The sequence below is a fragment of the Anser anser genome, assembly GCF_964211835.1.
Source record: "Anser anser genome assembly, chromosome: 20".
Lineage (NCBI taxonomy): Eukaryota > Metazoa > Chordata > Aves > Anseriformes > Anatidae > Anser > Anser anser.
The window spans coordinates 2,169,785-2,187,781 of NC_139741.1; the positions used below are offsets into that span (position 1 = coordinate 2,169,785).

General features: G+C 56.2%; 1 protein-coding gene across 7 annotated transcripts in view; it reads right to left on the reverse strand.

The window, feature by feature from the left end:
• Positions 1–17,997, reverse strand: part of LOC310884703 (uncharacterized protein) — a 163,052-nt gene that overhangs the window by 1,222 nt on the left and 143,833 nt on the right. For 3 of the 7 annotated variants that reach the window (XM_083806802.1, XM_083806800.1, XM_083806803.1), the window contains 4 exons: positions 10,774–11,092; positions 9,272–9,394; positions 7,269–7,504; positions 6,352–6,726 (listed from right to left, as the gene is read on the reverse strand). In XM_083806802.1, coding sequence (XP_083662928.1) covers positions 7,476–7,504; positions 9,272–9,394; positions 10,774–11,092 — 471 coding nt within the window. In that variant the 3' untranslated portion in view covers positions 6,352–6,726; positions 7,269–7,475. The other 4 variants (XM_083806801.1, XR_014574333.1, XR_014574334.1 and 1 more) reach the window with 4 other exon arrangements.

Sequence of the window (17,997 nt, forward strand, 5' to 3'; positions counted from 1 at the left end):
GCTACCTCAGCGGGGTCAGCCCGCAGCGCCCGCAGCCCCGCTCCGCGGTGCCTGGGTGCCCCGGGGGAAATCAGGGGCCAGGGAGGCGGCTGCGTGCCGATGGACGCACCTTGCATCTTTGCTCTGCCCTCCCACACGACAACTTCACACAAAACCGACCCGGTGTTAATTCGACACAAATCCTTCCTGTGCACCCACCGGGGACGGGGGCAGCGGCACTTCCCAGCCCCGTCTGGGGGGACGAGCGGCCGCACCGCCGAGCCCCTGCTGCAGGACCGGGCAGGGCCTGAGGAAGGGGTCAGGGCTGTGTGCCCCAAAAGATGCTTTCCTACCGTAGTTTTTAATCCCCCAGATTAATATTATACAGGGAGGGAAAGTCCATTTCCAAACAACAATGTGCTTTTCATTCCCATATTTGAATTCAAGTACGTTCATATACAAGATACTTGCTTAGCTTTAAAAACGAAGAGGGAAAAGTGTTTCCATACCTCCAGAGCCAGCACCGCCACCACGAGGCTGTGCCAGCCGGCACGTAGCAGTACCTGCACGAGTCGTGGGACACGGCTGGGGACAGCCTGCATTCGGGGACCTGCACAGCAGCTTGAGAACGAGCAGCAAAGGCCCTGGTCCCGGGGAAATCCCATGGCCGAGCTCCCCCCAGGGCTGCCGCAGCCTCCCAGGGCACTGAGCCGCAGCGTGCGCGCTGCTCGCTCGACACCCTGGTGGGACCGGGGCACTTGTTTCCTTCTCTTTCAGAGTGCTCCACGTCAGTGATGGTCCTGGGGGCTGCGTAGGACAGACTCTCTGAAAACACACGCTTTTCTCGTCACTGTCACAGCCAGAAAATTCATCTTTGCAGACTCTGGGGTCTCTGGGCAGGGAGGTAACGCCCGGAACAAACCGCCCAGTCCTACGGCCACCAGCCCCACCACGCAGCGTGACGCCACCCCGCAGCTCAAGGGGCAAGCAGGAGGAGAAGAAACACACAGGAGCCAGCGAGGAGGCAGGAGGAGACCCCTGCCTGCCCTGGGATGAGTGATGGTGGCGGTGGGCATCGCCCAAAATGCCTCCGCGCGAGGGGCACAACTCGCCCCCCACGTCCGGCAGCACGGCACGCACAACGCAGAAGCGACGTTAAGTTTAGCTAAAGAAATCCCAGTGTAAGGACTAAAGCTAACCTATGATAGGAAGGCATCTGAAAACCCGTGCGTCCCTCACTGCATTTATTTGTTGTAGTTTATTTATGGCTGAAAAACCATCTAAACCCTTGAGTTCTACGTGAAAACAAAAAACATAGTTAAAACATCTACGAAATGGTCACGCAACCTAAATATATGCATTAGATGTTAAACCTTCTATCAGAGAGCTCAGCTGGATATTTTTTTTTTCAAATCTGCAAAATATAATTAAATTGGTGTTGGTAAAAAAAAAAAAAAAAAAGATAGCCCAGTCCAAACCCCTTATAAGGATATTTCAGACATGCTGAGGTTCCTTTTCCATAAATGTTAAGCAGACATCTGTAAACATAATTGGAATTTACTGCACACGTGAATAACTGCATATAAATTAGCCTGTATCATCGGGGTTTAAGAAAGGGCTGCAGGTCCCCCCCCTTGTCGATAAGACGGTGCCGTTTCCAGCGCGCATCCCAGCTCAATTCCAAATGTCAATTTTCTACATTTTAATTTTTTTTTTTGCACAGCTGTTGCCTTGTTACATTTATCATAAAGCCTCTATAGATGAGACATTCTGTTGAATTTTGTACATTTCCAGGTTTGTTTACCAGGCGGATAGTTATTCTTTTGGAAAAGGCAGAGTGGGACTGTCAGGGACTGCTTAACATTAACGCTAGGGACCCGGGCACTTGCGGAGGCTGAGCGAGCACCCCTCCAGCTCAGCGTTCCCAATTTTTCAGCGTTCCCCATTTTTCCTTCCTTTCCTTTTCTCCATCTCCCTGCCATGGGCTGTTCCCCACCAGGCACGGAGCCCTCCAGCCCCGCACCCCCGGGAATCGAGGCCTGATCCTGCTTGTCCTCAGGGCCATGGGAGAACATCTGACTTCTGTGGCTCAGGATCAAGCTTTTAAGCTCCGTGCCTTTACCTGCGAGCGAGCCTCCTCGCCCTCTGCCCCGTCCCCTGCTCCTCCTCCCCTCCCCGTCCCGGTACAGTGCAAATCGCCCAGGACTTGCAGCGAGCAGAGCAGGTGGGGCACCGGCAGCCGCTGAGACTTGATTGAGTCAGGCATGAAGAGAGGTGTCCAGACACACGTAACTCAGTTAAAACGAGGATTACTTCTGATTCGTATTGAGTCAATCAGGAGCAGGATTTACACAGAGCCACATCGTGCCGAAGCACGATTTTACGCAGATTTAGTGAAAACAAAGGGTTGAGCCCACTTCTAGAGACGCACCAAATCCCTGCTAACATCCGCCCGGCTTTGGTCGGCAAACCCAGAGGCGCAGCTCCACCAGCCCCAACGGCTGTAGGCGGGCAGCAGCCCGGAGCCTCCAGGCTCGAGGTGTTCGTGCACCTGCTCCCGGCCAGGCTGGGCCATGCCCTGCAGCAAGACCGTGGAGAATCCCTCCTGCCCGGCCGAGGCTGTGGCCCAGGTCCCAAATCTGTGGGATTTCGGGGAAAGCTGCGCCCCGCTGTCCGAGCCCGGAGCTCTGGGCTGGAGGAGCCAAGGCCATGGGTGGTGGAGCCGCGTGGAGCTCACCCGCACGTGGCCGCTGGCTGCAAGTCAGCAGTGACGTTAGCAGATGAGGCCCGATGCAATGCCACTTACATTTCGCCTACCCATCGCACGGAGCGTTATTTCCGCACCAGCAGAAGTAACAGCAGCTTGCGTTCCAAGTCGCGAGCCTCTCGGCACCCCAATTAACACGAGGTTCATCAGCACGCTGCAAGCCTGAATGCGGGCAGAGGACACCCTGGTGGCTGGCAGGAGCACAGGGCTCTGCTCGGCGTCCCACCGGCCCGTGCAGACGCGTGTCCCCAGCCCCTGCCCTGGCACGGCACGCACCCAACGCCCCATCCCTACGGCGGTGCTCACGGTGTGCCAGCCGAGGCCCCGTGCGGCCGATGTCACTGTCACCCTTCGAAGGCACGGCTGTTTATTACACTTCTCTCAGTGCAAGCCTCTCATAAGCTCCGTTTATTTGGATGGGAGGGGGTGCAGAAAGCAACCTGGGGCAGCATCCCCAGCACTGGCCACAGCTGGTCCCCCCCCCGGCTCCCTGCCCGGCCACAGGCTCCCCAGGGATGCTGGTGGCAACGTGTGACCAGCAGGGATGACCCGAGCTTAACCTTGCTCCGTGCCCCCGTTTGATGGGGACGGGAGGTGACAGATGTGGCAGCCTGCCCAGAGCGCCAAACTGCCCGACTTTGGGGCTGGAGCAGCCGAAATGGAGAGGGGGGGAGACCCGAAACGGGTCCCCTCCGGTGCGCCCAACCCCAGGAGGGGGCTCCTTTGGGGAACAAAGGTGCGGTGCCTCGCCGCTCTTGGGAAAAAAAGAGCGAAAATAAGCAGAAATAGAAATGAAAAAGATTTTTCCTTTGGATAAGATGGACTTGGAACTCATCCGGGTGCCTCAACTCCTTGGCTGCCAGCCCCATGTTCCCGTGAGCTGCCGCCCTGCCGCAGGAGGGGACGATGCCTCCGCCAGCAGCGCTCAGCCCGGGGACGCTGCCCGGTTGCCCAAGCCCCCGCTCACCCCGGCGCAGCACGGTGCCCACCGGGTAATTCAAAATTATCGACCAGGCCTTTTTTTTTTTTTTTTTTTCCTGGGCCAGTCCAATTACTTTCAAGCACACCTATTTGATTTTAGTGTCAAAGAGATTTTCTCTCTCTCCCAAGTTGTTTTCGCTTAAAAAAAAAAAAAAAATAAAATCCTGGAGCACCACACAGAATAATAAGCAGACTCACTACTTAGGCATAGAATGACCTGAAATTTCTCTGAGGAAACATATTTTTCACTGAAAAATACTGGAAAAATCTGTATGAAAGTTTTTCCTTGACATTTTCTTGTTTTAGAGGAAACAGGAGAGCAATTTTTCCCCATCACTTTCATAGTTTGTTATTTTTCTTCCCTCCCTCAGCTCATCCCTGAGAGTTTCCCCCAGGATGCCCGATTGCACGGGAGGAAGAGCGGCGGTGGGACAGAGGGAGGAGGCAAGCGCTGAGGCACAAAGGCGCATCTCAACACGGAGCAATAACCAATACCCTTCCCCCCCCCCCCCCCCCCCCCCCGATCCTTTCCAAATAAATAGAAAAATGTTTAAATTCTACAAGCTGACCAAGCTAACCCAGTCCGTAACGCCTTCTCTGTGAAGGAAGGTCTCTCAGCTTGTATAAGACCTTTTTTGTCCTTATGTTCTTTATGTTCTTGCTTTTTTGCTCTGAGCGGCACCGGGCAGCGCGGGGGCCGCCCCTGAACCTTGTCTCCCTCCCGTGGTTTTCCTTGGCTTCCCTCCGTGCAGCCCATCCTGACAGGGTGCCGCGTCGGCTGCCGGCATTTACGGCGGGGCTCTGCTATAAACACGGGGCTCTCGCACTCGCGTTTCAGGGGTCAGGGTTTAACAAGTCTTTTAGGGCCCGTTTTTACTACGGCACAGCGCATGCTAATGCACCGTGCTGTGAGCAACGCAACGCTGAGCCGAACCAAGGGCACAGGCCGGAGTTCCCACTGCCTCCGATGGGACCCCAACACGCCTCCCGGCTGGAAGCGGCAGCAGATAACTGAGTTATTGCTGATTTTGGGGAATCCTCGTGGAGCAGGGACGCACGCGGTGCAGCCCCTGCCTGGCGGTGGCAGGCGGCCGCGGCGCGCTCCCGGGGGCGAGCCAGAAACCTGAGCCTGCCAGTTGCTTTTGTCCGGGTTTTTCACGCCATCCTGCTAACCAAATGTTGTGCCAAGCAGTCTGTCTCATTTAAATACACGGGATTATCTATTACAATGCTTCAATATTTATTACATTGATTTCGCCTTAACTGCTTTGTAAATCATAGCAGAAATAATGGCCTTCCAACTGAGAGTCATACGCCGCAATCAACCAACAGAAAGTCAAGATTGTAATTTAAAATATATATTAAACAGTCCTTACGTGAACATCTTGTTTAAATTAAGAGATGGGACATGATTCAAATAATAAGGCCCCACCAAAAGATAATTTTTCCTAGCAAGGAATCTCTCCTACCGCTTCCTAGGCCAGGGTCTGGAGGGGACGCGAGGGTGCGGGGCAGCAGCGCTGACCCTACAGGGCTGGAAGCGGGATTTGACGCCAGGTTTCCCGCGGGGAAGGCTGGGCCCAGCCTGGCATTGTTCTGGGGGGGCTCCAGCGTGAGCCCACCTCTGCCCACCCCAGCGGCAGAGCCAGGCCCAGCCGCGTCCCGGGGCCGGCGCCAACCTCCCCGCGGCCCCGTCTGTCACATCCCACGCCCCGACAAGCCCCTGCTGCTCAGCCGCCCGCAGCACGTGCTTCGGCTGAGTTTCTCCCCCTGTATCAGCCCCTGCGTGTTTGGAAAGCTTTCCCTCGGCTCCGCTACAATTTGTTGTCATCCCCACGAGCTGCGGCAGCGCCGCTACCAAAAGCGCCGCGTGCATCCAGCCGCCCGCTGCCACCTCGCTGGGCTGCACGAAGCCAGGGGACGCAGACATCCCATCGAAGTCAGGGGACGCAGACATCCCATCGAAGCCAGGGGACGCAGACATCCCATCCCCAGAGCCCTCCCTGCCCGTGGCCGGCAGCCCCTCGCTCCCCTGGAGGCCCTCGGATGCAGCCTCCAGCGCACGCGGTGCAGGGGGCGACGTTCCGGGCACGCCGGGGTCCGCAGCCCAGCACTGCGCAGGGATCACCGGGGTCTGCGAGCACGGTTCTCGTAACAGATCACAGTATTCTGCTATTTATGAAGCTTCCTTTCAATAATTATCACGCTGCTACATTGGTGAGTTTCTTGACAAGTTATTAAATCATAATTTCTAATTTAAATGCCAGCTTTTGGCGTGCATGCCTGCTCAGGATAAGCTCATTTTCATTTTTATTAAACATCACCTATTAAACACAAGAAGAATTTTCTTTGGAATAACAGAAAACACCACAGGTGCCTTATTCCCCAGCTCTCGTTGTAATGGCTTCAAATAATTCCCCAAACACGTAAGCACAACAAGGGGCCAGGCCTGTGGTTAGCTGAGCAGAGGCGCACGGACCCTTTTTTGGGCCAGCTGTGTGCAGACAACACACCAACACCTTCCCTTTGGCTTTTCCCCTTGCCAGCCCTTGGCCGTGAGCAGCCCCGCAGCTGAAGGCTCTGCCACAAAGCACCTCCCTCGTCCAGAACCAACGAGCACTTACTGAGACAAAAACGGATGCAAGCCAGGAGACAAAACCGATGCAAGCCGGGACGTCTGAGCTGGCCACCAGAACACAGAGCACCCAGCTTCAGGAGGCATTTCGGAGGCTCACAGCACGGCAGTCATACTCCAGTGCCACCCAGTCCTTGGCTTTTCAAGCAGATGGCCAATTAATTAAGCTCGTTTGGTGGCCATGTGCTGTAGTGCCTGGCCCTGGGCTCAGTGTCCGAGCCGCGCTCCCCGTGCCGCAGGGGCGGCTGCAGCGGCACTGCCGGCCCCGAGCCCCTGGGCACCTCTCGGCCCCGCTGAACTCCCGGGGCAAGGGGTCTGGCGTGCCACAAACCGTGCAAAAGCGGGAGCAGGCAGCAGTTTTTATCTGAGAACAGGAAGAAGAAGGAAAAGGATAACGTCAGTCCAAGAGAGATGGGGCAAGAGGACGTCCAGCGCCTGCCCTCGGGGTGCGGGGTCCCTCTGCTGGGCTGGGGGTTTGCTATCATCCTGGCACACCTTGGGGCTGGTGGGAAAAGGAACTCCCCCCGTCCCCCAGATGATTTCTATCTCCAGACTATCAGACTGATTAGTTAAATAAATCATCCTTACCTGAAGATAATCCATTTACGCTTTTTAATTAAACACAATTATGACAATTTGTTCTGCTGCCTGCTAGATTGCGTGCGCAATCCAAGCCAGGGGCCAGAAACTTTTGTGGACGTGCTTCCCTCCAGGCCAGAACAGGAGCAGAAAAGCACCCAAAGCGCGCTTTTTGTTGATGGTGCTAATGAGTGGCTGGGTAAAAACAACACCAAGGGGACACTGGGAATTAGACCAGGTGCTTGGTGTCCTGGGCTGCTCCTGTGCCTGATGAGATGGGGGCAGCCTGGCCGATGTCCTTGGGGCCAGAAGCAGGATGAGACCCACCTGGTACAGGCTGGGGTCCCTCTTCACTCCCTGTAGGCACTGAAGGAGCTCGATTTTGGGGCTGCATCCCCCCATCCCCAGCCGAACGCAAGGAGAGGACCAGGTGCAAACACCAGCCTGGCAGTTTTCTTAAAACATCGCGGCGTCCTTTTCACGGTCCAGCAAGACGGGAAAACACATCCCATTTATTTTGTCGAGGGCTTTCATTCAGATCAACGTTCCTTCAACTTGCTCACCTAGAGTGAGAGACAAAATAAGACATAATGAGCCAGCTTAAATAGATGTTAGAGACCTCGTGGTTATTTAAAAGCCCTCTGCAGTCCTTCTCCCCCTCCCCTTGGCACAACAAGCGCAAGTTCAACTGCGAGCGAGTACGGCAGACTATGTGCTGTTTGTTTTGGGTTCAATGGCATCTCATTTACACGTGTTAATTGCAACTAATTGGCACTAATTGGATGAACAGGAAACCCTCTGGGAGCACTCATACCTTTAATTTGTAGTAAATATCATTAATTAACATATGCTAATTAGAGCCAATTAACATTGATTAAGGGTTGCCAGCTACTTGGAAAGTACAACTCTCCACGTTGCATGGAGTCAGCACAAAATATGATGCCTGCTCCAAGTCGAGCGGAGGAGGCGAGCGAGCAGCCTGCAGCATCCGGGTGCGTGGGGCAGCTTCGGCCCTCGCTCCCCCTCCTGCCATGCTGCTGGGGAGCGGTGCTGGGAGCCGGGGGGGCTGCAGGCTGCAGCAGGGGGTCAAGCAGCAGCAACGCCAGCAGCAGCGGCGTGGCGTGGACAAATGTGCCCTGCACCACGCGGAGCTCCCCGGGGCACCGGTGCCGGCACGGCCGGGCTTTGGGAAGTGCCTGGGGTGAGCGCAGGGCTGCGGAGGCTGCTCTGTGCTAATTATGAGCAAACAGAAGTAAGACAGCACCTGATAAGGGTGTTTTCCTAAAGGGTTGGTCCTTTCCGGCCCTACTTTTGCCATGCAGAGACCACCGATGGGCTGAGATGGCCGCATCCAAGCCAGGGTCCAAGTTAATGCTAGGAGGACGGTGTTCGCCTGTTTGCTCTTACAGTCAGCAGAGACAGCAACCCAGGGGCACCCGGACATGGACGAGCCGGTCACAGGAGCCTGAAGTTCGAACCCCTCTCGTTTCCCTGAAGCTTTTGCACTGAAGTTATTAACAACCTGTTTACTCTGCTGTTTACCGTTTCATTATCTGTTCAGACAACCGCTGATCAGTTTGCGTAGAAGGACAGAGAAGAGAAGCGCTTAATCTGAACGAACACCTGGGAGGAGACCTGATTCGGGCTGACAGCGGGGCTGCTTCTCCATTTACATGTTTCTAAAAGGATTAGCTTTCTACACTGAGAAAACAGAGGCTGGGGCTGAGGCGTCGCAGGGCAGGGATGCGCTGTGAATGCCTTGAATTTGGCTGCTTGGCCACAAAACGGGCTCTGGTGGAGGGGTGCAAGGCACGAGGGACCAGGGCTGGGGCGAGCAGGGGAGCGGCAGCGCGTCCACGTGCGTCTCTCTGAGCTCCTGCAAATGCTGACTGTGCAGGACAGGGGCTCCTGCCTGGTGCACAATTAGCTCTGCCTCTAATTGCAAACCAGGCCTATGATTTGAGGACTGTAATTAAAGCAAAGTGTTGGAGGCCCCTTTTCCAGCGAGTGTTTTCACCGGTTGAAAGTGAGGGAGAAGAAAGTCTGAAAAATGAGCCCTTCCTCCTCCCGGTGCTCAAAACCCATCCCCAGTGCTCAAAACCCATTGCCACAGAGCAGCACCAGCACCGAGCCACTGGGAAAACCACGTCTGTGTGCCTAAAAACAGGCTGCGAAATTTCAGACAACTGTAATCAGAGGGGACTTCTGAGAACCTGGAAAAATATTTTTCATGAGTTCAGCAAGAACATCCATTGGAGGGAGCATCACTGACACGTTTAATGCAGTACCAGGAAGCTGATAAGCTAAAAAACCCAACAACATACAAATACCTACGGACACGGAGCCGGCCCCTTCGTGAAGATGCGCTCGATAATCCAATTGGTCTGTCCCACCTCTAATTACGCCGGTCCCACGATTCGGTGTTCCTAACCAGGGCTGCAAATCTGAGTTTACTGTATTTAGGAAGCATTGTCAATAACGATTGCAGTGAATTAATTACCGGGGTGATTTTAATTTATTTTCATTAATTATAATCTTATTAACCAATTAATTAAATCCAAATACAGGATGCGACACTGTTTGGTGGTTACACCCTGGTAAGCAAACAAGCAGCGCAGTCAGACTCGCATCGAAGGCAGCTCGCAGCGGGAGGACGCGGGACACCCGGCCTGCTGTGGCCGCCTGCGGTGCTCCCCCGTCCCCGTCCCACCCCCGTCCCCTCCCCATTGCTCCCCCATCCCCGTCCCACTCCTGTCCCCTCCCCACATGCCACCGGCCGGGTAAATCACAGCAGGGGCAGAGCTCGGAGAGGTTTTGCTCCTGGGGGGCTCCCGGGGCTGCTCCACGCCTGCCGGGGACGTTGGGTTGGTGCCGGCGTGGTGGGGAAGGGCAGGAGCGCTGGGAAGCAGATGGAGTGAGGATTGCTTGGGAAGAGAAAGGCGCTGAATGAGCGGCTTAACCGCTTGCAAATTCAAGATCTCTTTTTGTTTTATGACCGCCTTAGCATCCAGCTCCACATGGATACAGCCCCCTTCAGCAAACATTATGCACAGGATTTATTACAGATGTATACTATTTACTGGGGTTTATAGTGATATACGGCCTCTCTTCATCATTTGAGCAGTAAAGTATATTGTTCTGACCCTTCCACTCCCTCCATTTGCCTAAGACTCCAACCACTTGATATTTTTCCAGTTCTGACATTTCAAACATGCAATGCCATATGTATTGCCACTTTCAGGTAATTATCACATAAAATTAGGCTAGTCTTGTACATGAAACTAGCAATTAGCCAAGGATTGAAGGTCAAAGAGATCTCATTTATAGAGTCTCTAACAAAATGTTAAGTGTAAATGTGTGTCAGATGGTCCAGGATGCCGGATTATATGGGGTCATGACAACGGGGCTGAAGTGTCATCAAGCACGATGTAACCAGTCTGTTGGGCACAGCAGTACAATCTGGGACTTATCTCTCTCCGCCTTATCAGAACCTGTGCTAAATCTAGGACATGGCCTTAGAGGAGTTTCTGCAAAAGCAGGAAAATTAATGCAGCCCATTGTTTTCCTTGCTAGGACTTTTAAAGCGCCACTCCACGAGCCGTGCCTGACACGCTGGGCCTCCCTTTCCCCCGTCTCTGAAGGCTGCCAGCTTCTTGCTTCTCCCCCCTGTTGTGTGCCGGGGTCCAGCTCGCCGCCTTCCTCGCGCTGTGCCCAGACTGCCAGGGCTGCTACTGGCCCCTTTCCCTGTGCTGCCCCAAGGCAGGGCTGGGGCCCCACAGCCCTCTTGGTTCTCGAGACAATCCAAGGAGAGACAAAAGCGCCCCCGACTTACCCGAACACGGTGCAGGCGCTTTTCTGATCGCAACCGAAGTGACGCAGGCAGGCACGCGGCACGGCCACGCTGCCAGCACCCAGACGTGGCAGACCCGCGGCACAGCCACGTGTCCTCGTGTTTTCTCCCTGTTGAACACCACTGGCGAAGGGACGAGGGCTGGTTGTTGCACCGGCGCAGCCGAGCTGACGTGGTTACTCCAGACCCACTCATGGTTCGCCACCGAACCGGCAGAGACGCGCCCAGGGCCTCGAGCTGGCACCGCGGCGGCCCCGTCCTCGCAGCCCAGGTCGCCGCGGCACTCAGCTAAATTATATAACTGCAAACAAAGTGTGACAGCTTTATTTGCAATTATACTGCGTTTAAAGGAACAAGATGAGCTTAATGAGTTAATAAAGTGGCTGCCTGTCAAAGCGGGGCCGCGCTGCATCGCGCCGCAGGTCCGGCAGGGCTCATGCATATGCAGGGCGCGAGGTGCCCCGGCCATGGCAACGCGCAGGTAGCGGCCCCGGCCAGCTGCCCCCGTCCCAGAAGACTTGTATGAAGTGAAGACTTGTGAGAAGCCAGCATTTTGTCTCCGCACACTTGACAAAACAAAGACAACTCACTCCTCTGGTTTCATGCCACATTTTTTATTCATAAACAAGCTGTTGGCTGTAAAGACATGATAAAACTCGAGCTCAGAGGAGGCTGGCGAACATTTGAATGCAAATCCTCAGCTGCTACAAATCCGTCCTATTATTCAGCCGATTTTTTTTTTTTTTTCCCCATTTTTGTCTTATGCTAAGCTAGGCAGGATCCCAACCAGAGATATGTGATAAACTCTGGTCAATGCAAAGAAAGGCGCCGACATAAAAATGCAAAGGCTCGCCTGGGAGAGAGGGGAGGCAGCGAACAAAGGCTGCGGCGCTGCCGTGGCTCTTCTGCCCCAGCCGCGGGTTTCGCTCTCCGTGCACAACACTGCTCGCTGCCACCTTTTGTCACCTGCAGCTGCCCCTGGCCGTGGCCAGGTAGGTCGCTAGCACAGGGCGTGAGTGGGAAATGGCACGCGGAGGAGCTGGGAACGGCCGCAGCGAGGAGCCCAGCGAGGCCCCACAGCACGGCCCCGAGCAGCAGCAGTGTCTGGCGGGGGAGGACAGTGAAAAGCCCCGATGCCAAGTGTTTTGTGGAACAGGGGAGGAACGGCGATGCAGTGTTCTCCGTTTCCATCCCCAAACCTTCCAGTGACACGTACGTGTTGTAAAGCTGCTCAGCCCCTTGCACTTGCAAACCTCCGAGCAGGGGCCGAGGCTCTTTGGCAGCCCCGTTTGAGCCCCCAAGCCCCTCGTCCCCACTGTTTTAGGCCCAGATGTTTCACAGAGCCCGGCTCTGGAGCTTTCTGTCACTGCCAGACCAAGCCAGAGCTGGCTCTGTCCCCGCGCTGATGTCGGTGCCAGCCCCGTGGCCTCTCCAGCCCCGCCGTGCCCTGGGCGCAGGGGGTGCCGGCGCTCCCCATGGGCACGAGGAGGGTGCGGGGGCTTGGCTCAGGCCCGTCCCACCCACAGTAGCCACTGGCCTCACCCTCGGCCACAACAGGGAGAAATGCCTCGGGGAGGAGGAGGAAGTCAGAGGAGATACAGCGCCGAGTGATGAGCTTTGCATGACAATTGGGAAATAAAGAAAATAAAAGTTAGCGGGACTTCATTTGCATGAGAACGCAAATGGAAAAAAAAAAAAAAGATTATTTCTTGCAGCCTCCATCAAATAAATTATTTTGAGAGGAAAATGCAGCAGAGGTCAAGGGAGCGAGCAGCAGGGCTGGAAGGTCACTGAGGGCTGGGGTTTGCGGCTCTGGGTCCCGACTGATGGAGGAATTTGCATTTCTGGTGCAGCTCTGCAGCACGAGGACAGCTGCTATCGCGGCGTTACAAGACACTGCGGATCCGCCACAGAAACCAAACAAGAAATCATTACCCCAATCAGTTTGCCTCCCCGCAAAACAAATATGACCTTTGCTGAGATTTTTCCCTTTTAAATGACCCCTCTGTCTAGCTCCCCAGCTGGGATCTCGGGGACACCGAGCACCGACCGAGTTTGTTTAGGGTGGCACTAGTGGCACTGCTTTGTTTTCGGCGTGTCCTGATGTATCTGGCTGGCACCGTGGTGAGAGGGAGACGGTGAACTGCTGCTGGAATCAGAGCCAAACTGCTCGTCGGAAACAAGTGACCCAAGAAAAACATCCTTTCCTTCCCCGAGACAAATCTCAAGGAGCAAACTTAGGTTTTTATGAACGCTCTCGTTACTCACAAGCGGTTTTAGGGAACTCGTTTCTCCCCAGGGCTGGCTGCTAACCGAGGCCCAGGACGCCCGGGTGCTCTCCATCGCAGCCACGGCTCTCACCCCTCCGTGCTCCCCTTCCTGCCATTTTAAGGGTACCTCTCTGTGCAACACGGCACAAACGGCAGCCCCTCGGACGGCGTCCTGCGGATGCTGAGGCCGGGGACGAGGACGGGAACGAAGGGGACGGCGCCTGCCCGGCTCCTGCGCCCTCCCCGCCGCTTTTGGCGAAGCCCAGGTTTGCGGCGCTCGCAGCGCGATCAATGCAGGGCCCGTGGCTGCGGACAAGAGGAGAGACTTAATTCTAATCTGTATTGACTGCTCACTTCTTTGTCTGCCAATTTGCATCATGGCCTTGTCTTAAACAATGATGTGGGCCTGGCAGGTTCTCTCACAGTAATCCATACCGGCGGGTCAAAATCTCGGAGCACTCGTTAGAGCCCGTACACGCGAGCTGCACGGTTAGCTACTGGGAAGATCCTGAGACGCATCTGTCTCAGTATTTATCCACCTTCATCTCTAATCTGCTGAAACCCCAAGAACGCCTTCAATTTTTAGCAGCAGAAAGAGGCCGCTATTCTAGAGAATATTGCCCCAAATTTTGATTCTAAAATAAAATTCATTTTTATTCTAAAATATAACTCATGCCCACGGACAAAGTGAAGGGAGGAGGACGATAAGGAGATGAAACTGCACGAAGGGAGTGGACTCAGTCTCTCCCCTCCTCCAGTACCCCGAGTAATGGCCTATTGAGCAGCCACAGCTTTTGTTTCGTTTTAAGCTCAACTTTTGAGATGGAGAAAAAAAAATCTCCCCGTGTAATTTGGAAAAAACCCCTTGGAGTTTCCCCTACGTCCAGTTCCGTGCTCAGCAGGTGTGCCAGCTTTCTGTGCTGCCACGTTTCGGATGTGCAACCGAACAGAAATAACCTTCCAACGTTAAATCTCCACCGGATCCTGATCGTCGAGGAACAGGGAGGAAAAACCGAGTTAAACGCTGAAGGAGCGACCGCAGCCCGCAGCACGAGGGGCTCGGGGCAGCTGCTGCACCCCTGGCTCCCGAATTCGATAACGCAGCGTGTCAGCAGCCGGGGAGATGGGCTGGGGACACGGACACGTCCCTGCAGCCCGTTTAAGCTCTGCCAGCGCCCGTCCGCTTGCTGGTGAGGTTTAGCGAGCGGACAGAGGGAGGCGAGTGTGCACGTGTGCGCGCCTCGGTGTCCACACCTTGCGTCCCCGCGCTGCCTCCTGATCCGCTTGGCTCTCCCCGCGTTACGATTTACGGCTGCCCGTGACCCCGGCCGCGGTGCTGCCCCGTGCTCCGGCCAGAAAGCAGCGCCCGGACCACGACAGCTGCCCGTGAAGGTGATTTATGGGCAGCCCCCCGGGGGAGAGCCGCTGCACCAGATGGGCTGTCTGCTCCTCCGGCGGCGAGCTCAGGTGGCGGCCAGGCTGCTGCCCCGCCGCGTAACCGGCCGGCGAAGGGGGGCCCGAGCCCTCCACGCGGGTTTCTGCTCTCAGGCATTTAGGAAAACGAAGCATCCCGGTTCTGAACACGCAAGCAACACCGTGGGGGCCCGATGCCCTGGTGAAACGCCTCGGGATGCTCAGGGGAGAGGCGCTGCACGAGCAGGGAGCAGCTCTGCCGGGCCAGGGTCCCTGCTGCAGCCCGGAGGTGGCACAGGGCCAGGGGACAGGGCCGGTGGTGACCTCCCGAGAAGATGGGGCAAGCCCGGAGAAATACAAAATATGTAAAATAATGTTTTCCCAAGCTACAGTTTTCATAACTCCAGCGTGGAGAAATGCCCTGCTCCTCCAGCAACCGTAGAAAATCTCGATTTCCCACATAAAAATATTAGTGGCTGGCTTAAAATATTAACATGTGGATCGCATTGCCCTCAGAAGCTGTGGGATCGGAGTTTAGCATCAGCAGTTAGACACAGATATGGAATTAGAAATGTAAGCGGTGGCTTTGCAGCCCCGGCTGCCGCAGCGGGGAGGGCAGGGGCTGGATTTTCGCTGGGAGGATTTTCTCCCTGCTGGCTCCCACCCGTGCCCCTGTGTCCCCCCAGCACCACGGCGAGCCCCTGGCGCCGCTGGCATTCAGCAGCACGAGACGCCTCGGGCAGCAGGAGCCCACGGCGAAGATGTGCAGGACGTGAGCAGCGAGGAAGGCGGCTGCAGCAAAGCACCGCGCATCCTGAAGCACAGCCAGCCCCTCCGGGGTGCAGGTCCCTCTCGCAGGGACCCGGACCCAGCCGAGTCCGCGTGCGCTGTCCCGCACCCACAGACGTGCCCGCGCGAAGGGGTCGGGCGCACGGGCTCGGCTGAGCCAGGCGGGGAAGTTGGGAGAGCGGAGCTGGGCAGAAGGTTAGCGCTGGAAACAAAAAAAGCGGGACTAAATTATTATTCCACCCATAGCCTTCACAAGGAAAATAGAAGCAGCAGATTGAGGCCTGTTTTCATATTTGATAGGGAACCAGATAAATGGCAGGCAGCTTGCTCTGATAAGGCCTTGCTCTGGGCATAACCTCTTTCTCTGAAAGCCTCTTACTATGCATAGAGTCAGGCTATCTGTGCAGCTGCACCTTGACACAAATATATCTGCACCCAAGATGAACCAATTCCCCCAGAAATTACAGGAGTGGGATTGCATCTGGGGAAGGGGCCGCAGCCATGGCTTCGCCGCCTTCTTTTTTTAACGATACTTTTTTTCCCCCCAAGTAGCTTCCCAGCGAGCACTTTTCCCTTATCCTCCTTTTCCCTGCTACCCTCAGGCTGCAGCGAGCTTCACCCCGTGTCCCTGTCCCAGGCAGGGGACACCGGTGACTCCTCTGTCACCCCCCTGTGTCACCCCCCTGTGTCACCCCACCTGCCGCGGGACTTTCCCTCCCCAACTTTTCAGTGAGCCCGCCTCTTTGTGCCCGATTATTTCAGGAGAGGGATCTCGGCCCCAAAGTCATCGGGGCCGGATTTTCTGCTGGCCCCCACACAACTCGGAGGCCGATCCCGTTAATGTCCCGCCACAGCCAGCTGCCTTAACGTCCTCTGCGTCCCTGCGAGCAGAGCCTCTGCCCTCCGGCACGAGCAGAAATACCCCGAGCACCTCCAGCTCCCCGAGGAACCGGAGGAAACCAAACAGCAGTTAGAAGGATTTGGGAGAGGAGGAGGAGAGAGGTCCAAGGAAACGGCCGGGCTAACCGGGTAGGACACAAGTAATATCCCCACTACCGATACCTGTTTTTTTTGTTTTGTTTTGTTTTGTTTTTTAACCAGAAGGGACTGTAAATTAGTTTCCCAGCTGCACAGCCACTTTAAAGACTTTATCCTAATGTTCTGTTTTGCGGTGACACGAGCTCTATCATCATAAGAAGAACAAATCAGCAATTAGTCTGCGAGAGGCACCGCCGCGGAGGAGAACAGCCCCCAGCCAGAGGGAGAGGGAATCCTTTACAATGAAAGGCCCCGGGAGAGCCGGGACCGGGACCTCGCGACGGTGATTGATGCTGGCACTGCAGAGACGCCCCACACCTCCCCAGAAAATTAAAAGCCTATTTGGTACGGTCCTAACAACACAGCACATTGATATCGTCTCATTACCCGTCAGCACAAGGCCCTCGCCTTCTCATCTGTATGGTGCTAGGGGAACAGGCCCAGAGGACAAGCTCTCCTCGTCCATCCCAGAATACACTTGGAAAACCCGAAAACGAAGGCTGGGCAGACCGAAAGCCCCTGCCCCTCTCCCTGCGTGCCAGCAGCACCGTATGGATTTATATCGTGCCCAAAAGCTTCAGCGGGGGGCTCTGCTGGTGGGCAGCCCGGTCCTGCTGGACGGGACCTGCACAGAAAGAGCTGGATGGGGTGGGCTGGGGCAAGGCAGGGCTGCTGGCCACGGGGCCAGACCCGCTCGGGGCACCGCAGCGGCCGAGGTGCGAGGTCCCCCGCAAAGGGATGCCCGCAGGGCGGTGAAATGTTCGAGCTCGGGTGTTTCCCTGCCCCCGCTCCTTCCAAACTGGCATCTGTTACGTGTTTGGTTTGAGCAGCAGATGCCTGGTTGCGGCTAATGACAGCAGTAGTCTGCTAACAGATGCCACGTATCCAGCAACAGCCTTTGTCTGACGGCAGCACCGAGCGCTGCCGCGGCTGCGGAGCAGCGGGGCCGGGGGCTGACGGGCACCGAGCAGTGCCCGGGGGGCTGGCGGCCTCCGGAGAGCTCCAGGCAGGGGACACGGAGCAGCCCGGGGGGGTCCCGGCCTCCTGCCTGCGCCGGGGGCGTTGGGGAGGGAGCGGTGTGAGGCTGCTCCACCTGCGGGGTCCTCACCTCCTAACCCAGCGCCGGTGTCCGTCCCGAGCGGCCCTTCGCTCTCCCAAAAGAAATGGCACCGTCCAGCTGCTTGCACGCCTTCAGGGGTCCGAAGCCAGAAACATCGAGGGAAAGCTGAAGTTCCCCCTGGCTAACGGACAGCTTCACAAAGCGGGAGCCTCCGGTGGTTCACACCCGACGCGGGTGGCTCCCGTTTCAGTCCCAAGGATGCTCCGGGTTTCATGGGACCGCGAGGCACGCGCCCGGGGTGAGCTCTGCTGGGGGGGGATGCGGGCTGGGGGAGGCTGAAGCCTCTCACAGCAGCAGCCATGGCAAAGAGCAAACAGCAGGAGAGCCTCCGGGCTCCCCGTCAACCTCCACACGTGTTACCTGAGGAAAGCAAAGACCTGATCCTGGGCCCGTGGGAGTTAAAAGGGCTCCGAGGTGCTCAGGAGCGGGTCCCAGGGGCAGGAGCTGACCTCTGAAGCCTGCCTGTCTCGTCCTTTTCACTCACATCTCCCCAGCCCCGCAGGGATGAGGCCACTCGGTCGCCCCGGGGTCCTGCTGCTGCCTGGGGCTCCGGCAGCTCCGGTGATGCTGGCAGTG